Here is a 23,750-nt window from a genome sequence, read left to right on the forward strand (position 1 = left end):
AACTTACTGGAAAAAAGCTTTTTTTGTGTCTTCATCTGCCCCTGCATGCTCTAAATCAATCAAAAGTATTTGTGGGCTTTCATTTGGGTTTTTATTGTTGCTTTCTTTGTTTGTTTGTTTCTCATAACTGACAGATTTCCTGTTATTTGAAATACAATGTCAGGAGTAAAGTTCAATAACTGTCTCAAGAGAGTTGTTCTTTAATTCAAAGGGAAGCCAATGTTCAATTTTTAATAATAAATTCATTAAAGCTACCAGAAAAAAAATGCTCCTGGGAATATGCAAGTGTCAGAAATGACTTACGAACAGGCAAAAACAACACACAGTCACAATGTTCTGAAAACAGAGCACTGGCAATCTGAACCCTACGATGTACAAGACGTATTTCCAAATGATATTTCATGAGGTTTCACTACCATCCAAAGCAGTGTCTTTGTAACCTGCGAGGTTGAAAGTTGCACAGATAAATTCATAGAAATTCCCATTGAAGCTTGGGAAGGTTTTTTTTCCTAAAAAATTAGGTGTCTGTATGGACCAGGAAATTTTCTAAATACAAATATGCATAAAGGAGCATAGTGGGTGCTTATGTCCTTTGTGAATTCTGTGGGTACACCTCTATGGAAATTAGAAGCCTACACTCCGATCACTTAGAGTAAGACTATATAGCAACACAGATGATTCTGCAAAATTCACACTGAATTGTAAATGACTGGAATAGGTATTTGGGCACTAAGTAATCTCTGCCAGTGAAACAAACAAGATTTGAAGCAGCTTCATTTCCTACTACTGCCCTCAGGTTCTCCAGAACAACAGTTTTGTATATGCTTACAATGAGCAGGGCACAAAGTCTGTGCATCAAGATAAGAAAAGAACAGTTTTATTTTGTTTACTTGCTTATTTGTTTATTTATTTCATTTCAACCCATCAACCACTGCTGGTGCCAGAAATAATCTGATAAGCCCTTTTTCATAAATAAAAAAATAAGTAAACAACTGTTCAATTAAGCAAAAGGTTACTAGTCCAGAATTAAATTTAGGGGGTCTAATATTGAAAGGTGCTGATCAATCCCCTCAGAGGCAAGCAAGCTCATGTACCACTGTGGCAGGTCACAGAAACAACTCATTATGACCACTAGGATACAAGATTGGGACATTGTACTTATTAGTTGAACTATTTTTTTTCTTTTCTTTGTGCAGCCTGTGTGCAGCTTTGTCAGAGAGTTTTATATATTGACAAATACCTAGAAATATTTTCCGAAATTTTTTTTTGGGGGGGGGGGAGCCGGGGGGGGGGGGGGAAAGACGTATTTAAGTTTCTTCATGTACCTTTCACACTCACTTTCCAAAAAATATTTTAGGAAAAATCCCCTGCTAACTTCCATTAAAAAAAAAACAAACAACAACAACAAACAACAACAAACCAACAACAACAACAACCAAAACAAAACAAAAACAAACAAGCAAACAAAACTATTTTAAAGAAGTATGAAAGAATGTTAAGGAATTTTGAATTTATGAATACTTACACTAGGAAGTCACTTGTTAGAATAATCTTAATGAGTTAAAAAACATGCCAGATTTTTGAAAGAGAATGAGCCCAACTGTAAGTTTAAATATGAAATATTGGAAAAAACCCACCTAATGCACACTCTAGAGACTTTATATTATTTATGGAGGAAATTCAGCAATTAAACATGAATAATTGAATAAAACTGCAGTCCCATTTTTTGTAATGAAGGAATTTATTTGTTTTTTTCCTTCATTATTTTTTCCAACTATATGAACTACATGATGAGGTTTCTGTAATTACAACATACTGAACTGATCACTGTCATTTAAATTACACTTTTTTTTTTTTTTTAAATTACAAAATTGCAAAAGAGAAATACATTGCTTGTTTAACATTCATAGTTACTGGGTATTAAAAACTGCATTGTCTGCCCTAGCTTTAGAATCTGTCTAGTTTAGAGCCTGTCAAGGCTCACTTACATTGTCTCTAATTTAAGAGACAACATTAAGTAAGCCTTGACAGACTCTAAATTCCCATCTTAACTCTGTTACATATTCTACATACTATGTGCATTCATAGAACTTGGAAACCTATTTTTTCAAATTTAAACCAAGATTCTAACCTGAGACAAGTAAATTTATGAGTTATTTCTAGTATTGCAGCTGAAATGGAAAAGGGAAAATTCCAGCTTCCTCATGAAAAATATGTGTCTCTGCTGATAAGCTAATGTAAATGATTTGACATAAAGAAAAATAATATTAGGTCAGAATGAGAGGCAACTAAGAGTACAATATTTTCATATTCCCACACCCTGAGCTGAACAACTTGATCTCTTTATACCACAATGTCGAAAGCTTTATTTTGGCACAACAAAATCACTGCAATGGGAACTCTTATGTAGAAGGAGAGCATACAGTGGTAGAAAATACATATATACGTATAAATTACCAGCCTCAGCCTGAACCTGTTCCTCCATAAAATAGTTTATGAAGTCAAATGAGACATGTAAGAAACATAAAAAGAGAGTGTAGCTCTCTTGATGATGGTAACAATTGTCACAATGCAGATCTTCCTTTACCAGTGTAAATACTCCAAAGCTATTAGCCAAAACCCACAGATTTTAATGAAAATTCTGAGAATTCCCAAAGACCTTGTGGCCAATTAAGGAAAGCAATGAGGAACTGAATGTCTGTGCAAGTGAACTTCAAAGTTTTTAGTATCAAAACTCTAATAATTACAGTTATACACATTTTTGGTTAAAATAAAAATAACATTAAAAAAGTCTCCACCAATGCACTGTGGTGAAAATACAAACATTTTGATAGCATTTCTTCATGGTTCTCTTTCAAAATATTAATGGCCTGCAAAAAGGTCTTACTCTGTGCTGCTCTGAAGGCAACAAGAGTAAATGAGCCAAAAATGCAGGGAAAGACTCCAGAGCCTTTTCATGTCTAATGAGCCAAATGTTTGAGCCATGATTCTGGGAAAAGTCCCAACAGTTTATTTAGGGCGGTACACTAACATCAAGTAAAGGCAATCAGATATCAGATGACTTCATTGTGTGGTTTGTTTCAGAAATATTACAACAACTTTTTAACCTGGCAAATTCTTATTGCCACCCTGCCTATTTCAGTAGTAACCTTCTCTCCTTCCCACAACTTTTCCTCTTCTTTTTATAATCACTCTTAATTTATATCAGTGGGTAATACGGTGTAGGGGAAAAGTGGTGACTGCATTCAATTTCAGCCACTGATTTTAGAATGCCCCACAGGAAAAATCTCCTATCTAGTAAAAGAAACTTTACAAATACCCTGACTTTGATACAACAACCTGCAGATCTCAGCAAGTTAACAAGCCAATGTCCCAGGAGTACAGAAATTGTAACTCCTACTTTACAAAGGAATAAAGCTGAAATGTGGCAGGGTAAAGAGCATTAGAAAGTTGACTCCTGTGATTCTTCTGAACATACTGCCCATCACTTCCAATTTCATGAGAAAATTTGGAGAAGAGTTGGTAATTCAAACACATGCATGAGCAAGAATACAGGAAAAGGCTCACATTTTATTGGTCGAACTCAGTTTCCAACAGCTCAGTTACCAGTCACTCACTGACATATGAACAGGAACTGACAAAGCGATCATGATACGATCCAGCAATCCTAAATAACACATTATAAAAAAAAAAAATCACAGGGGCTGATGTACATTAAAAGGTATTGGGAAATCAACTTTTCTTTGTGGAGGATGAGCAGCAAAGATAGCCTTCTTACCAAGTACAGTTCAGGCATACAAGGGAATACAGCAAACTTAAGTAGTGGCAAAATATTCCCTAAAACGAAACACCAACAGAAAGTTTAGAAATAAAAGCATGGGCAAAGAGGCAATAGAAGGATTAATATACTATTACTACAAAATCCTACAGAAAATTCATGTTTCCCAGACTGGAGGTTCTTACAAAGGTACTGAACAGAAAATTTTATCATACATATACTTCAGACTACTAGAGATGTCAAGATGTTACTATTTTATGTAGTGACACCAGAATTTGGAACAGATTTGGTCAGAAAGTCTGTATTTTTACCATTAGAAGTCTGATTCTGTTTTGTTTAGCTCTATTTCCCCAGGATGAAAGCAACACTACAGAGTATCTTCCAGAAAGTAACAAAGAGCAGAGTTAGCTGGGTATGCAGTTAATTAAATTTCCTGTGATTTGTTTTGTAAATGTTGCCAACATACAGAAAGAAATGCTATCTGCTAGGCCATGTATCATCATAGCTGGAGAGAGACAATTAGGATACAGTTTCCAATAGGTCCATCACAAAAGCACATCTGGGATGAGAAGAAACAGAGGTAACTGCTGCTAACCTAGAGAAAAGATCAAAAGAAACAGACTAGAGGCCTAGCAGGACACATTCCTTAAAAGCTTTACACACAGAAAAGTAATTACTCCATGGTACAGTCCTATAGTCTGAAAAGATAGGTGAGGTGTATGAGGAAAGGGAAGCTGGAGAACAGCTACAGGCTTGCACTGCCAATGCTGTACTGAAGGGGCGGGGACAACTCAAAATATAAGGCCAGGTTTGCATGTATTACCTCAGTGTTACCACAGCTATGCATAATCCGAACAGTCTTAAGCAATGGAAAGCAGCCATTTCCTCAAACATTACCTAAGTAACAGGAGAGAAATGATGTCTAAACACAGGCTGTGCTGCGCACACTGGAAATGCTTCCCAAGAAAGGGGTATCACTGGCAGAGGAAAAATGCTCGGGTTCAAGTTTATTTCAAATCTCAAGGAAATACAGTATCAGAAACAGCCAGGAACACCTTAATAACAACAGAAAAGACAAGAAGATTGCTGAAGGGAAAGGACCGAAAAGAGTGAGACTCACTGAAACACCTTGGTACTGCAAGGAAAAGTGTTTGGAAACCTACTCAGAGACGAGAAGAGAAAATGTAAAGAATACACAAGCAGAATTCTATAGTGTATCACCCACTCCTGCATGCAGACATTGCTCTGAGTATTAAAAGAAAAAGGGGGAAAACAACAACAACAAAAAGAATACAAACTGACTGCTGAGAGCCAGGCCTTATTTCTTTCAGAAGCAGAATTTTAAACAAAACCCCCCCATCTTCAGTTATCTGTGTTGGACTCAGCAATACAGCTTGAATGACCAGTGTACCTTTGGATACCCTCTGTCTTTGTCTTACAATTAGAAAATTGAAAAAGACTGAGTGAATTTACTCAGAAGTCAGCCAGGAGGATCAAGTTTAGTTTACATAAAAGAATAAATTATTCAATTGGCTACCTAATATTTTAGGACAAATCACAATAAATCCCCTTGAAATTCTGTGAAATATCTTTATTGTACACTGGCAGCAGACTGAGGGACAGAAACAACAAATACTTTGTGATGAAAATAAACCTCATATTCAGTAATACTTGCTCTATTGTTTCCAATTTAATTCAATGGGGATTGTTTGAAGAACAACCTGCTACACAGGGTGGCCCATAAATTAAGGTGCATTAACTTGATTATGCTCAACAGTACCTTGATGATGTGGTAGGACAAGAAGTGACTGGGATCCCAATCCTTCTGCTCTCCTGCTGAACCACTGCCCACAGCTAGGCCTGCTGCTAGTGACAGAACTACCCTCTGGTAGCACTGTCCCTTGCTGCAGATGCTACTGCAAATCCACACCACTGAGCACAACACCTGTACCAAGCCTGAGTTGGTGAACTTTGTGATCACTGTGGACACATACACCATACAAAACTGGGAACAATAATGCCTTGTAACAGTCCATTATAAGTGAAAGATGACTTTTTATTTTGACACAGATGTCTTAATTACTGTTTTTAAAAACATTAATACAGCTCATCCATTCATGCGAATTATCAACTTGAGAAAATTATCACAGCTTTAGCATTTTCAATAGAATAGTGATGATTAATATAACTTGAAAATCCAGACAATTATTTTTACTGCTGCATGGTATGACAGCTAAAGCCTACAGGTGTTGAGGAATGAAGACACCATAACATTCACCTTTATGAACACCTAGAGGTTTCAATGTCATTAATACTCTGAGCTTTTCCTCATGTCACTGTTCAGTTTTGGACTACCTGTTACTTAGTTAAAGGTGAAGAACAAGGGAAAATGAGAAAGAGCATGGTTATTTAGCACTGTCACTAAGTACTAGGAGGAAGATCTCAGTACAGTTCCAGAGCCAGTAGTTACTTTATCCGGTTAGTTTCCAATCTGGAAAATAGATACAAGATTTGAGTATGTAATCTGGAGCAGTCTTGCTCTCTGGCACTAAGAGATCATCCTTGCCCTGTTTCTGATTCATTGAATCTTTTTAAAGTATTATAAATAAGGAGCATCAGTGGTCAATATATGACTTGCTCTGTTAGGTATATCTTTGTGTATTTATGGATTTGACCCTCAAAAGAGCACAGTGCAGAGGAACACTCTCTGCACTGTATGGACTATGCTGAGACACACAAAGGCAACAGAAAACACAAACTTTTAATTTCTGCAGATGCTAAATGTGGAAAGCAAATGGACTCACAGAGCTTAAGAATTCTGCAGTCAAAAAGAGGCTTTTAGAGTCATATGTTTGTACTTGACTACCTCTCACAGGCATCAATCTGAATTTATAATGATTTGGTGGACAATAATCTGAGTTTTTACGGCATCAGAAAAATATTGGTGTACTTGCACCAGCACAAACTTACCTTAAAAAGCAGTGGCATTACAGTGAAATCAGTAATTTCTTTGAACATATTTAACCTTTATGGAGAAAATATGAGCTGTGTAAACCCACTGAAGAGCTACGTATTTCCAGGATAACCACTGAGTAATTTTGCAGACACACCCTCAATGATGAAAACATTAAAGAAACTAACTTAATCTCACAGAAAACCTGAACAGCAAGCATGAAATTTGGAGACTCAAGAGTTTAGAGAACACGACTGGTGTTCTAGCTGTTACTAGTGAAAAGTTGTAGTTTTAAGGGCTAGAGCTATAGAGAAGGAATAATTCATGTACAGGGAGAAAAGCTGACATCTAGAGATTGAAGAATAAAAAGTAACTGAAAGTGGAGATGAATGTAGAAACATCAGATGAAAGAAAGAGACTAGTGAAAGAGAAATACAAGTAAAAGTAGAAGAAAACTGGAACAGATGGCTGGAATGCTTTATCAGAGGTTGGCAAGAAAACATTTTGGCCCTAATTTATTCTTTTCTCCTTGTTCCTACAAAGTTAGGTTTGGGAAGGAGTCCTCAGACATACATGCTAATGACTCAACTTCAGCAGAAATAGAACTATTCTCAGAAGAGTCACAGAAGAGAGTGAGAATGGGGAACAAGGACCTCCTGCTTGACTTCAGGCTATGCTTTCCAAGTGTACACTTCAGAAACTTTCAACACATCTGCTCCTCTTAACTTTTCCTAGTTAGAGTAGGTATAACAAAATTGTCATGTGATAGTGGGAAGCTTCCTAATGACACTTCCTCATTGCTGCTAAAGTGACTGTCTTGATTTTAAAATTCTTAAAAACATTAGGTGAATATTTCTCACAGATAGTAGACTCATAGAATTACCTCCCAATCTCCCAGTTTGTTCTTTATGTTTTACTGAGCAGGTGAATATAATGTCTGTAAGTGCAGCTGCCTTCTTCTGTATGAACCCTAATTCTGCTTCTTCAACTTGGTAAGTGCTCAACTGATTTATACACATGGAAAAAAACCAAAAAAACAAACAAACCCCCCCCCCCCCCCAAAAAAACAAAACAAAAAACAAACAAACAAACAAACAAAAAAAACACAAAAAAAACCCCAAAAAACCCACAAAACGGAGCAGAATTTATACCATGCAGCTACATGTAGGTCAGCATTAAAATAATACCTGCATCTGTTAGTAAGGTTCTGACATATACTGCTTTCACACTGCCTATTGTCTTTAGATGGTCAGAGCATCTCCATCAATCACAGTTTATTCTACAAGTGTCTCATGGCCTTCCTACCGAGTCCTACTCAGTTTGCAAATTTAAGAGACTCTAAGATATTACACAGCAGTGTGACGAAAAAGCTAAATCACCAATAATATTTCTAATCTGCATCTATATTGTCCTCAGAGAACACAGCTGGGAAACTTGTGCTGGGCAAAATTTGTTGCATATACTATCTTTGCCTTTGGGCCATACCTGAAAGCATCACTTCCTCAGCACCCCTAAGCCTGTCAAGAAGCAGTCTCCAAAACACTTGCCACAGACAGCAGCTCCATAGATACACCCCAGAGGGATGCCCCAAAACATCTCTGTTTCTATCACAGTCAGTCTTTCCTGGCCTATCTACAGTTGGTTTCTTGCAAAATTGAACACAACTTCCAGAGGAAGATCATTCAGATAGATTGCTAGGGACTGAAATGCGTCATCAGGAGAAGGCTGAAAGCTGGACAAGGGCAAGAGTAACGACTTCATATGACTTCATCCCTCCAACAACAACAACAACAAAAATTAAAGTCAGCAGTATCCATTTGATGATCTTCACATCACAATTGCTACAAAACATAGATCATAAGACAGCATACAATTTCTATAAAGAATATAACAACATTTTTTTTAGTGAAGTTCTTAACCTCAGAGATGGAAAAGTGCTGGCTACCCTCAAAAAAGTTACTGCCTGTTCAGGGATAGAGATGATACAGAGAATATTTCACTTAAAAGATAAGAAGAGAAAGTGACTTCACAACACATTTTAAAGCTTTCTTCCTCTCAGGTTTTCTCAGAGCACATCACAGAATATTAACAGGCTGAACAGACACATAGAAAAATTCTGTGAGTCATTCGAAGCTACAGCATCAGATCTGACCTCACTCCTGACCTCCTCCAACCTGCTCTCTCTCCTCTTTTCCTCCATCTTTTCTGAATAAGCAAGTAGCCAATCCATGAGACTTTATGGGTCTGACCATTGCATCAGCCTGTCCTAGCACAGCAGATGTTAAGTTCATCTTAATTTGGCCTGCCATCACAGAAGAAAAAAGATATCTATCCTCCTGTCTGTGTGTAAATAGAGGAAAGATGGTATTTGGCACGGATCCTCCTAAGATATGACCAACGTGACCTTTAATAATATTTCCCTAGTACAACTACTCTGGTGATGAGCTAGACAATAAACATGTAGGCTGGGAACACTGCAATAACCTTTAAGTCATTGGACGAGTTAGCATGCAATGCTTTTTTGGCAGGGAATTGTCCTGGTGGTCTTTTTCACCTGTCCAGTGTTTTTTCCATGCAGACTTAGTGTCTGGAAAAGAAACTATTATTTTTAAACTAACGTGAGATACATCTTTCTTTGATGAAAACAGGATTTTTTTAGTATTAACTGTTGTGGACACAGAGGTAAAATTAATTTAATCTTCGCATGGAAGACCATAGTGGAAGATGTTTATTTTGCTACTGTCCATTTCTCACCTTATGGTCTTGGTGGCCTCAGCCTCATTTCTCAAGTGCTGAATATCACAGCATTACACAACATGCCACAAATATATCCCTTATCCAATTCATTGAGCAGCTTTCAGAGGGGAAAAAAAAAAAAAAAAAAAAAAAAGCAGCACCAGCAAAACCAAAACAGACATTTAAGGAAAAGCAGTTCTTTGTTTAGCTTTTCCTTTTTTGAGGATGAGAGGAGTTGTAGTGAGTCTTTACCTACAGCCTGAACAAGGAGAACCAAAGTACTTGATCCTTGTCAATAATAAGCTTTATTGGCCCATTTTGAGTGTTAGTAAATTACCTTATAATCCCTCTCTCCTGCTTTAATGTCCATGTAATTTGTCTTAACTCCCCACACTGCTCTGTGTCAGACCCCTTTGGTGCTACTGAGTAATACTGATATCCAAAGGGTTATGTGAAATCCAAGTGGGGGGCCCAAGGAGACAATGGAGGAACCTGCTATTGGATGGACAACAGCATTAAATTAGACAGCAAAGACACAGCACAGAGTGGATCACAGGGGTTTGTATGGAGCACCAGCTTTGGGTAGCGTTGTAACGATCTTGATGGAGATGCTCGGAAAAATCACGAATTAAGTATCCAGCTTTGTAGTGCTCCAGAAACCATCTCTGGCAACTAGAAAGAGTGGAAGAGAAAAAAACTCAGGAATTCTTTATTAGAACTAGAACTATTTAGACATGGTTACTTAAAAATGGACACACAGCGCTCATCTCTTTCTCTGCTGAGTGAAAGAACATTCTTTGCATTTGGACAGAACTTGGGGAAAAAGCAAACTGTTGGACACATTTATAATAAAGTAAAATAATTTTTTACAGAAAATCTCTAGGGAAATACTGGCAAATTAAGGGAAACTAAACAACTGCATTCTGGCAACAGAGATCAGAATACAAATTGTAATAAATTTTACTGCACTGCTGTGGAAAACCTTGTAAAAGGTACTGCTCACTATCTATGATCTTACTGCTTCTTTCTTCAGTAATGCTTCTCCATAGAAAGACTAAGTAATAGGCCTATCCATTATCAGAATTTAGATGAAAACACTAGCGCAGTGTAATTTTGACAAGCAAGTTCTGTATCACTTTTGGTAGAAAAACGTATGCTAAGAGAGTGCTGAGGAATAGAACAAGAGATGTGTTTCTAAACTTGAAGTAAATGGCTAAATTCTACCTTACCTGCCCACAAACATGATGTGTGATAGTGAAGTATTTACATTTTGATAGTGCAAGACAGCTGCATGTTGACAAAAGTGCTCCTTCAATCTCTGCTTCAGATTGTGTAACTAATTTAACTTCTTTAAGCTAGCACAACTTACTCAGACTCATCAAATGACACCACACCAAAACCTGCTTTTGTCACTTCGGTTTTTCCAGCCATGACACATCACATGTAGCTCTAGTACAATTTCCTCTTCATAGATTTTGAGTTCCCAGCTAACTCCTAAACACATACAAAAAAAAAATAGACTTAAAAAAATATTTTAGAATGGCAAGGTCAAATGTTAATCCCAAGACTTCTTGATTACCCTCAGGTTTTGCTTAAGATGTAATACTTCCCAACATACCAAAATGTTTTTGAAAATGTCTAATACGCTTTCTTCCTTGGCAGAAGAGAGCATTAGCACAGTCTTTGAGGAACTCCTAATCATACTGTAGATTAAGATGGGATTTTCTCTTGGTTCATGTTCAGTTGTTTTTCTCTTCAACCCACCACAGAGGGGATAAAATCTATTTTGAAAATGAAGGAAAAAAACAATCAGTGCAAACACTAGCTTCCACTGCAAGTTGATGTATACAAGAGAAAACAGAAACAGCTCAATTATTTGTTTAACTATTTTTCTAAGATATGCAGAGTGAATTTACTATAGGAAACCCTAAGGAATCAAGCTGTTGCACAGCACAGCTCTTGAAGCCTTTCCCTTTACTACTAGAGCTGACCAGCCAAAGAAACCAGCTGTATGTCCAGATCTTTAATTGAAATCTGCTGCTGAGGGGAATTGCTCTGTGCTTTCAGCTGCTTCAAATGGGGCTGCCTAGCAACTGCAGAAACAAGTTTCAGCAAGGCCAGATGACACAACCCATGACCGCCTTTGTGGGCACAACTTTGTTGAAGCAGTCTATTTACTAGTGAGACCTCTTCAGACAAGGAACAAAAAGCAAGAAGCAAGTCAAAATCAGATGATAAATAAGTATGACTTTATCAGCAATATGCATTTTTAAATGCCTGCTTTTGAGCTGACTCAAATCAGCTTTCCATATGTTGTTAACAAACCCATTATTTTATTTATAATTTATCAAATACACTTCAGCAGAAATGTTAATGTAAGATATGAACCTGAAGGACAACTGGATCAACCACAGAAGTACCAATAAAACCTCTAGTTAAATCAACTAATGAGAGATTTAATTAATCTAATTTTAACCAATAATATATCACTGTATCTGTCTGTATCTATGAATATCAAAGCAGTATTTCTGTTTTGGTAGGCTGAATGCTACATTACTCCAAAGCAAACTTCCCCCAGGTCTGAATTTTTCATATTCTACTTCTAAAATAGCCACAAGGCACATGTGTAGAGTGGTAAAATTGAGAGCTGATGTCAATACCTGTGGGTAAAGGGTCATGCTTGGTAAGATTCATGGGGGTACATGAACACACAATACAGCTTCATTCATGATGAAAACATACTTGCAGACTACAGTAAAAAAAAAATAAATATGTGAAGACATCACAATAGACCTAAATCCAGTGGGCCAAAGATGAACTCTGCAAAAAATTATGTGCTAAATGAAGGCAAAAGCATTCTGAATTCTCAGAGAGAAGTTGCTCAAATAAAGGAACAAGAAATGTCATACTCTGAAGTTTTGAGACTCCTGAGAATTAAATTTTGTAGTGTTCAAATAATTAGATCAAATATATGCTTTACTACAACTTAATTTAAAAATCATATTTTCAGAAGCAAAATTATTCTGATACACTTGTTTTTAATGGTTTTCTACTTGTTATTTAAGAATAACAAGGCTGCTCCCCTACATCACACATTTATCCCATCTCCTCATTATCACAACTGGATAATGAAACAATATACATCTCTGAAGTTCAGTCCACCTTTACCAGAAAGTCCAAATCAGGAGCATTTCCTTTAAAGGATTTACAGAAGCAACTACAATGCCAATATTTGTGGTGCAAACTTGTACCTTTGTTCTGCTCTCTCTTGCTCACTCTCTTTTTGAATTTGCTGTAAAAGGTAAATTAGGTCTCAGGGGCACTGCACTACTAAACAAAGATCTCTTCTACTTCATTGTGATGGAAGTAAATGCACTCAAGAGGGAGATGTACTGAGAGGCTAAAGTGTCTTCTTCCCCAAATTCTCTCATTTTTGCTCAGAACTCTTTACCCCACTTCACAATATCACTCACACTGAGTCATACACTTGCTTCTAGTCTTATCTCTTTCTCAGATATGTAGCCGCATGAATGTACTGATGGAGTAAATTTTTTTTTGGCAGACTTTGCTAAGCTACTTCAACATTTACATCATTCTTTTCATATATGTATTGAAAATAACACTTTCCCAACACTTATTCTTTCCAGCACTGAGACAACTATTTGAAGAGGATGTATACACAGTCCAATCTCAACCCTGTTATAATTAAATAACAACCCAGTTCTGCTTGCCCTGTGCTTTCTTGACTGCTACTGCTAGTAATAACAAAGTTCTAATACTTCCTTAACTTTAGCTTCACTACCACATGATTTGGAATTGCAGATAGCATGTAATACACCTCACTGTTGAGGACCAGAGTTTTCACTGGGTGGGAGAAGAAACACAAAACCCAAACAAATAATTTAAAATTTCAAAAAAACAAAATATTGCAAAAGCAAAAAGTCAAGACTGTTGCCTTGAGCTGACAAGTCTAGTACACACCCAAATATATGTCACTTGAAATTTGGTATTACAGATTTTAATAAACACATAATAGTAGATACCACTTCTACTGGACACTAAGAAAATCTTGGTCATGCATATTTAAAAGAAGAAATAAAAATAAAATATAAAGTAACTTCTCATCTGACAGAAAAATAAAAACTGCTTCCAAATGGCCAGTTTAATCCCGGGCTCCACATAATACTAAACAACAACTTCATTTTCAGCTCAGTTTCGTATCCCTGAAACCTTAGAAACTTGTGATATGTCTGAATATGTTTAAATACTTTTGACAGAAAAGTCCTGGTAAGCTAAAGATGTCCTAAGATCAGTTATGAGACATACATAACAGAACAGAAATTCTCACGTTTCTGCATTAGCTTGCAAAGTTTACAGTAACACTCAGGGTTCTCTTTATTTTTTTGCAAAATTCTAATGCTCTTGTCATTCCTGCTGTTCCCCTTCTGTATGTCTGGTTAGTTCTTCAGAATTTTCCTAAAATTTGTGAATTTTGTAAGAGCAGAGTCAAATTCAGCATCTAACCACAAGAATTAAATTGAGATATTTACGTATTTGTTACATAATATTATGCTTTATTCACAAATCTTACTTCAGAAGGAAACCTCTTCTACCAAGTACAACAATCTAAAATTAATGGTACATACAGAGACTGTATACAGATTACCCAGGAAGGTTCAACACCAGGTCAGTAGTGATTGAGCAAAATAAAAATACCATGGCACTTGGTGGCCTGCATGGTGTCCATCCAGTCGTCAATGGACTTTGTTCACTAAAAAGGAAAAAAAAACCCCACCACACAGTACTAATTGGCACCCCTGTTGCCACTGTCAGGGGCTAGGCCAAGGTTACAGCAGACACAGGAAAAGGGTCTTTCAAGGTCACTGTTGAGGCACAACAAGGAAGCGGCATGGGAGAGAGCAAGCTCCAGTGCCACAGGAGTTCAGCTCCCTGACCTCCACCATCTCTGCACCAAACAAGATCAGCATGACAAGAACTTTGCACATCAGTCATCCCTCCCAAGCAGGTACCTGCATGTCACAAATGCCTTCAGGAACAGATCCTAAAACTCTGCAAGGCACAGGAGGGTTGCAAATCCAGCACCTTTTTCAATTAAAGAATACAGTGTGAAGGCAGTTAAGAGCAAAACGCTTAGGAAAGTTTCAATTTAATTGATAAAGCTTCATTGTACAAAAGGCTTCTGCTTGCTTTCCTTAATGCACAAGATGCTGACCGTATCTGCCGCTGAAGGGGAACTATCATCTGTCACACAGGTAGAAACCATCATGCAGAACCAAGTAAATTAAACAACATAACTCAGTACGCTTTCTTGGTTTTCCTGTATATAGACAGTTGCTAAAGGCCACTACAGAAAGCATTAATGAGTGTGTGTAGCTATGGATTACTCTGGTATGGAGACTCTTCTTCAACCTGCCTTCTAATGACTCTAATGAACAGTGCGGAAGGATCATGTTCCAAGTTCATCCATGACACCTCAATAACTCAATACCTCTTCTACTGAGTCTGCCAGGAGGCCTGTTACAGAAGCAGGTCACAAAATTAATGACCACATACACCAGAAGAATATGAAATGTACTGAGAAACAATCAGTAATTAAAGAGCAGTGGAGATGAGAATTTAAATGAAAGCAACAAAAAAACCTAAAAGGTTAACTGCAATAAAACCCCAAACCAGTAAACATACATTGTAACAACTGGTTAGCTCGAAGAGAAAAATTCTGATATATGAACAGGATTGGAACACGGCATTTTCTTTTCATTTTTCATCTTCATAATAAACTAAAAAATACATAGCTAATAAAGGAAAGTTTGAATACTTGGATGTGCATACATCTCCTACTGTAAATGTTTTGTGGAATTCACATAATGGGAAAATGACATCACCTAATTTTTAAGGGACTGTTCAACATATAAATGTATCAAAATACCACCTATTCCCTCACAAAATACAAAACATTTATATACATGCATCTAAAACCCAAAGCCTTTTTAGTCAAATTCTTGAGCAGCATGTAAAATATTAATTGTTTAGTGCTCCTTAAAATATCAACAGGCGGGCTCTAAGCACAAAAACACCCTTAATCCTGAAGTGAAACGTAAATAACTCGTATTACTCCTGAGAGTTCATCCTTTGTCTTGGTTCCACAGTGAAACATGTTTAAAACATGCTATTTTGGACACTATGAAAAATCACAATATGCATTTAATAGCATTCATGTCCTGAAATTATTTTATACTGCTGCTCATTTGTGCCCAAAAGATAATGCAGGTTAAGATGGGCTCAAAATCGGATGCATTCCTAAACATTTCAGTAATACCATAAAGAGACATATACCCTCTTCTAGCTCAACTGATCTAGCAAAAGGATGAAATAGATGTTAATGGATGACAGCTTGGCTCTCTGCCTGTTTTATGCTTAGGACTTACAGAAAATTCCAGGAGGGATGTGGGAAATCAAGAGATTTCATATAAATGTACCTCTTACATTTTCAGTGTAGTTTTCTGAAAATTGCGGTATTTTTCTTTTTGGTCATGGAGCGTTCTGCAATTGTTTGGTTCCATAATAAGCTCTGTTGGGCTGCTATAGAAAGAAAAGTTAGTCAAGGGTATATACTTAAAAATCACCCTGGTCTTGGAGAAACGGAGAGCATTGTAAGAGCATTCCCCATTTCTTTTTCTCTTCTGAGCATGGAAAGAAGATCTAAAGATGTTTTCTCTGTCTTACAAAATAATATGATGCTGCAATCAGATAGGACACTATTCCTTTATTGCCATGTATTTCCATGATCTTCAAAAACTAAAATCTATGTAACAAGTCAGTGTCTTTTTTTTTTTTAACTAACAACAAAACCAACCACCCAAAACCCACCAAAAGCCTACAAAACAGTCAAAACTACCAACCAAACGACCCCCCTCCACAAACAAACAACAACAACAAAACCCAACACCCCTTTCCAAAAAACCCACAAAACAAAACAAACAAACCCAACAAACAAATGGGAATATGCCAGCATATTCTTTTACCAGACCAGGAGAAAGAGCAGGTGCTGGCAAGCAAGAAGCAATAGGGAAGCAGAGATTCAACTCTCAAGCACCTCATCTATTTCCAAGGCTACAAGCATAAAAATGTAGTGGTACCTCATAGAGATGTAACCCAGCCAAGATTTAACAAAATGCTTATTTCTTCATAGCAGCACACCCCAAGCAAAGCAAACCAAGAGAAACAAAAAGGCTGGAAAGAACAAAATAACTCTGTAATACATAGGGATGTATGATGCATAGTTTAGGGAACCAATTACACATTTTCTAACAAGTATTGTTAGAAAAATTTCAGTTTCAAGTACTTTTCTGGGTGTACAGCTTTTCAACAAAAGTGACCGAAAAAAATCCAGAGAAGGAAAAGGGAAGAGAAAAAAATAATGAAAAGATGGGGGAAAAAAGTCCAACCAAACCTAATTTGATTTGATCCAGAGTTTAAAAATATCAAGTTTGGATGTATTTTACAAATTACATTTCAATTTCACAAATAAGAAACTTGGCTGAAGTGCAGTGAATGCCAAGCTTGTGCAGACAGCTTACGTAACTGTATGTGTGATACCCCAACTTGCAGCATTTCTGAGTAGTGGAGCTCTGGATACACATAGTGAAATGAATGGAAGTGGATGCCTAATGCTGGTATTTAGCAGAATATCAAACAGTTTGAAGTCCCTTTACAACAAATTCACATGCAATACCAAGTAATAGAAAGTAGAATGAATACATTCATATTGTATATTTGTTCTTTTCTTTATTTTTCTTCTCTTTTACTGTTACTTACACTTCTCTTTTTCTTTCTCATTTCCAACAGCAGGCCGACTGTAGTTAACTCCACCTGCAATGAGTGGAAATTGAAAAGTCCAGCACTTTGTAGTACAGGACTGTTTACATCAAACCCCCTTCCATCTCCTCACTCTTCTGTTTTATATTGTTCTTTTCCTTTACATTTCCACTTACTTCCTGAACATAATTACATTTTAAAACAGCACCCTTTCTATTCAGTCTGATGCTTATACGCATTTACCATCGTTTTTTCCTCCCCATTTTCTCTTGCTCCTCTAAATTTCTTCTTGAAAGCACACATTTCTCTCTGTCAGTTTTATGATGCAGCTGGTACAATCTTTTTCTCCTCAATTCTGTTGAAGCCTGAAAATAGTTTGCTGCAAAAGGTCTTATTTAATACTCTGTTTTCATGGCACTTCCACTAGAATTTGTGAAAATTGCTGATTTAGAACACATCTTGGCCAATCATATTTTTAAAAATAAATACTGGAATTTTGGTAAATGCAAATCAATGATAAGCAAAGAAAGTGATTTTGCATAGGCACCTGAATTAGGATGGCACAAGTTCTCTCCCTTCTTATCCACTGAACTCAAAACTCATTAGCTCTCCCATTTTCAAAAAAAAAAAAAATCAGTGGGCTGTAAAAAACCAATGAGAACATATTTTACCATGATTTTTACATAAGACATTCCAGCAAAGTCTATAGGGAATTCTATTTCAAAATTAAAGATACACAGCTCAGTAGATAGATTTCACTCAGTTGATGTAAATTACCGTAGTACACATGTGTATGAAATACTATCACATATAAACAGTTTCTCAAAAAAAAAAAAAAAAAAACAAAACAAACAAAAAAAAACACCACAAAACAAAAAAACCAACTTTGTGTGATTATTGTTGTTTCTCTAAATGTTGGAGCAGATATTGCATGCAATACCTTTCTTTCTGTTCTTTTAATACATTAATTATTAATTAAATCATGCCTAAATTATGGAGATTACTAGATACTTTTGAAGTTTCATCTCTAATACTGTAACAGATGCTACAGCACAGGTAATAACCTTTTTTCTCAACCAGGTCTGAATAAGGAATTTACTTTCATAAGCACAAAGAATTGCTTTACAAATTGTAGTGGAACATGATGTTGACACTCTTCAAGCCACGGAATAATCTGTAGTTCAAGTTACTTTCAATTGATTTTAATCAACCATATTTTGTTTTTATTCTTGTTCTTTTAATCTTCCTCCTTATTCCAAGTACTCATGTGAGAAATTATTGTAAACTGAATGGCTACAAGGAAACTGGTATTCTAAATAAAATACATAGATTTTTTAATGAGAAAATGCTGTGGAAGTGTTGCTAATTCTTTACTTTTTGCAATGCAACATTAATTTTAAATGCTAATGTCCCAGTATTCTAGTAGGTATATCTAAAAATGTATTTCTGGTGCAGTACAGCATTCATACTACTTATGGTATAATCTTTATTATAATTTTCCATACATTAAACACAATATTTAAGCTGGTATTTCTTGTATCACCTTTCCATTTCCATATGTATTTCTGTAGAGAGAGTTGTTTGTGTCATTAAAAGGAGAAGCCTGGCTTGCTGATAGATACTTCCAATGACCAGTACTTGTATAGCTTATATAATGCACATAAATAAAACAATAACAGGTTTATTATAACTTCCTAAGCAAACTAAATTAATTTCTTCTTGGCCATCAGTGGAGCACTTGCCAGGAGAAAGGTTGATTTTCTTCACGAAGATGAAATCAACATGTGGCATTGTGCCTTATTAATATGTCTTCTCTAATGCCATTACTTCTCTGGGCCACTAGACTGTGCTGCATTTGTTTATATTTGTGCTGCCACTGCATTTGAGTATCTGGCCTCAACTCTTGAACATTGTCTCTCCTTTCAGTTCATTCTAGTTACTTCCAGTTCATTATAATGAATTACCAAGTACAGTTCATTGTATAAATATGGTACAAAATCCTCCCAACAATGTGCACTGAAGTAAGCAATGCTTTTCATAGCCAGCTGCGGCTTCATTCTTCTTCCAGACAGACAAATATGAAAAGAAACAACAGAACACCTGTTTCACTATTCAGGCGGGACCTGAAATGTAATATTTATTTTCATTTTTCCATCTTGTTTAGAAAAGCAAAATCAGTGCTGCACTCCTGACATGCACAAATGATCAAGGAAAATGTGTTAGCAGGGAAGTCTTAGGATTTCCAAAATGCACTTCTGTGGCAGGCTCTCAAATCAAAAAGCTGACTGGCAGAAATTTACCCTCACCTAGCAAATCTAGATGTATTTTCCAAGAAGGAAAGAGAAGACAACACACATCAATGTTTCTAAACAGCACTTTTAATGAAAATATGGTCCTTAATTTTGTTAAACTCAGTTTTATAAAGTTCACATATAGTAAAATCACTAAACTGTCCTTCTCCAAAAGATCCTTATTTCCAATAAATCCGAAAAATTATTTCCTATACAGTTCTCAGTTTTCTAGCTAACAGATACATGCCATCAATTTGTGGACTGAGTCTACAGCTTCCAAATATCTGAAGCAGGTGTAAACTTTCAATGTGTAATGCATACTAAATAATCTAACCTCTGCAAACTATTCAAGTGCATAAACCCTAACACTCTTTACCTCCTGTTTATTTATTCCTGTAGTGGGAATAATAATTTAAACTTGCTTATTTATAAGCAGCTTTGTCTTTAATTTTTACATTTGAAGTTTATTTTAGGAGAACCATAATTTCACCTGAGACCAACAAAATATAATACGCTACCCACTTGACAGCTCATTATTTTGACAGTAGACCGAACTCCAATTTAATTTTTTGCCTTCTTTTGATCTACTTTTCCCCCATGAATGTCTTCATTCAAAACAACAACAACAACAAGATAAGAAACAAAACCAAAAAACCCCACCAACAACTGAAACTTGTAACAAATGAATTGCTTGTAAGAGTAAAGACATTTTTTCCTCTAAAGGATTGCTTCAGAAGAGGGGGGGTGGGGGGGGGGAAATTAAATGTAATGGGAATGCATGCATTGTTTAGAAGTCTGAAGGATAACCTCACTTATGAATACCATGGATTAATGAAGCAGAAATATGACTTCTAAAATCAAGAATTTTGTTATTGAAGGTGTTGGCTTATTCAGGAAACCTAAGTGACCATGGGTAACGAAAACAAATCAGTTAAATGTGAAATCACCTTAAGAACAACTGTAAGTAGACCAACTGCTTTACAGACTGCCTTCGTAACAATCATCAAAACTGCCCTTAAAAGTAATTGGTTTTTAGTCATACTAAATGGCTACAATGTAGCATATTCATGCATAAATATATTACAAATGTATGTATTTTCCTAATCTTTACCTAAAGATTGATTGGCCACTATTTACTAGCAACAACACTGCCATGAGCATAAGTATAACAATTAAACAAAGTAGTAATTGGTAATTGGCAGAAGAGCAATGTTTTAGAATACTTTTTATGTGTCAGCCTCAGGTAGCATATTTACAAACACTTCTTCCCAGCAAATATTTATATAGCAAACAGCTGTATTCAAACACTGAAGAGGAGCAGACAGTAAGGAGTGGAAGGTGATTTTACTGAAATTTCAGAGCAGGAAGACTTTTTTAATTTGGCATGCTTCTTATGATGTTAATTCCCTGTGGTCCTTATAATCATTCATGCTGCTTACAATCTCAAATCATTGGGTTTCCAAGGGACACAAAACAAGCAGTCTTAAATTCAACTAGCCTTATTTCTGTGAATAGTCCTATAAAATCTAACTGAACTACTCACATATACAAGGCCCATGACAACTCTCTATAAATGAGTTTGTCTGTGAAGCAAATATAATTATTTTATGCTTACTCTTTAATAAGTATGTGGTTTTAAATGGCCATGATCCAGATAAACATAAGATTTAAAAAAAATACTCAATTTTTGTGCAGCAATAAAAGCTGAGATCCTCCATAAAAATTGTGTACATGCATTTTAATTGGCAATTCATCAAAATAATTCACAATTAACAGCAAAGTAACAACATTTATGTCAAGCTAAATTAGCGCATATACTTGTAGCAGCGGCAGAAACAGCTGTTATTCTGTTTGCATAAACTTCCAGCAGAATGTGTCTGGCAAAGTTAAGCACGAACATTTCTGCTTCATAAAAATAGTTCCAAGACTGCAAAAATACAGAGGGCCAAATGTCTCATTAATAGGACCACTCAAGTGAGTAAGCATTGTTCAGTCAAACAAGGACCAGGCCATCACAGCTGTACCATATTCTCAATCCTGTGCATAAATTAGAGTTTTTAACGTGCTCATGAAACCAATATTAGAAACAAACAGGGAAATGGCACAATCCAAAAGGCACCTTCTGTCTGCCACCCCCACTGACACTGTGTGATGTCTTATTCTCCAAGCTGCACTGCAGACTTTGCCAGACTGCATACAGAATCGGAAGAAAAAACATTGAACTTTTTTAAACATGGAGCACAAAGAACAACATTTTGACATCTACAGCTAGTCTATGAAAGTCATTATGGAAAGCCCCAACTGTGCTAAATGTACAAAGCTGTTAAAATTACTGTTAAAGAAACTGATTTTAAATTCAAATGTATCAGTTTTTAAAAATTTACACTTTAAGTTGATATAACAGGTTTATTACTAAGTTCAACAGCAAATGATCTAAGACAGCATCTTAGAACTGTAAAACAATGTACAGCCACTAAAACACTACTGTTGTCTCATAATTGTGCAGCAATGCTCAGACTTATCCTTTTCTCTTTACTTATTTCCATTTTGTCCTATGGAACAACTATTATATTTAGCCCAATTTACCATAAATTTAACACCTGTGATTTCTCTCATTAAATTCAAAACTGACAGCATCATGGGTTGGAAGGGCAGAGTGTGGACTATAAAAGGGCTAGTTAACGTAAGCCATTATACTGCGGCACTGATAATGCTCATTTTTTTTCACCAGATAATTAGTTAAATCAATATTTACTCCTCTGTGCATCTTCAGCTACAAAGCATACAATCTTCAATTTTGCAACACAGACCTTAATTTCTGGAAATTCACTGCTTGAGAAGTAGGAATTTCTTAGATAACTTGGGAATCTTTCACCCCTTTGAATTGCTTGCCTGTTACAGGTAACCAATGTACCCACTATGGCGGACCCTGCATCCTAGAACTGTTTAATAAATGCAGTACTGTTGAAGGTATACCATACCCACACGTTTCTGAGGAGGCAAATGTCACTATGATATACAACAATACCTTCTACAGCACTCTAAAGACTTTCCACAAATTATCACAAGTAAATTTTAAACAGGAATTATGACTTCCAGAATTCTTGTCTACTCAGGACACTTTTTTTCCTGATAGATTTACTCCTCAAATGTCAAAAATAGTTTTTAACCAAAAATTACAATTTAAATTACCTCTACTACTGTACTGTCAAATTAGAAAAATCATACCAGACTACTACTCGTCATTGGATTTATAAAAGACCAACAGTGGAGCCAGATATTTTCCACAGCATAAAAGAGAAATTATTCCCAGCCAATGCACATGGTATTTTCATAGTTTTCAAATTAACTGTCACCAGACTTCCATCTATGAAAAACTTAAAAAATAAAGTATATGGTAAAAAAATTCTTATATAGTATCTGTATGATATGAAATCATATAATTATTGATAAACTTTCATTACATACTCTCCTCTGACCCCCAACACTGTAGCATATTACGATTTAAGATAAATGGAAGATACCGTATGGAACGTAAGTACAATCCAATGCAAAGTAAAAGTATTGCTGAGGTACAAATGGCTTCTCATGCTTTCCCTTCTACTTTTGTTCATTCTAGAGAGGTGTCACTGTTTATTGACTATGCACATCTGTATTGTTTGTTACGTCGCACAGTTTATTACTGACTTATGATTTTCAAAGCATTTACTCATATTTATTAAATTTTACCTGCAAACACCTAACACCAGAAACTTGCTTTTATTGCATATCAAGGAGTGCTTTGTGCTTTATCACATATCGAGGAGTCCCAATGAAGTCAAATAACATTATTCAGTTAAGGAGTCGCTCGATATACTACACCGTGAGGAGAAATTTGTTTTACAATGGTGGGGTAAGGTCCCAAGTCCTTTCTTTAAACAGTCAATGCAATTGATGTATTTTAGAACATTAATGTTACATATTACAAATACAGACATAATTATTTTTTCCTGGAATAAATTGCAAAATAATTTTCCTTTAAAGTTAATGAGTCTATAAAGATTCCCAGCACTCATCTCTTCAATTAAGGAGAATGTCTAAGTTAGCCAGTCTATTTGTATATGTTACTTAATAAGCTTACTTAGAAATAAGGCAGATAGGATCTGTTTCACCACTT

General features: G+C 36.0%; 1 protein-coding gene and 1 long non-coding RNA gene across 3 annotated transcripts in view; both read right to left on the bottom strand.

Moving 5' to 3' along the window:
• The window catches only part of RORB (RAR related orphan receptor B), a 126,043-nt gene that overhangs the window by 98,726 nt on the left and 3,567 nt on the right, over positions 1-23,750 (bottom strand). The window contains exon 2 of one of the 2 annotated variants that reach the window (XM_040090368.2): positions 17,304-17,357. The exons of the other annotated variant lie outside the window; for it this stretch is intronic. Within the exon in view, the coding sequence (XP_039946302.1) occupies positions 17,304-17,357 (54 nt within the window). The remainder of the gene's footprint in view (positions 1-17,303; positions 17,358-23,750) is intronic. 2 annotated transcript variants of the gene reach the window in all.
• Positions 9,842-12,215, bottom strand: LOC120765473 (uncharacterized). The gene is made up of 4 exons (XR_005704427.1): positions 12,128-12,215; positions 11,086-11,248; positions 10,837-10,961; positions 9,842-10,139 (listed from the first exon to the last, which is right to left on the bottom strand). It is a non-coding gene; the product is annotated as an uncharacterized LOC120765473 (long non-coding RNA).

This window comes from Hirundo rustica, chromosome Z (assembly GCF_015227805.2).
Source record: "Hirundo rustica isolate bHirRus1 chromosome Z, bHirRus1.pri.v3, whole genome shotgun sequence".
In the NCBI taxonomy this organism is placed as follows: Eukaryota; Metazoa; Chordata; class Aves; order Passeriformes; family Hirundinidae; genus Hirundo; species Hirundo rustica.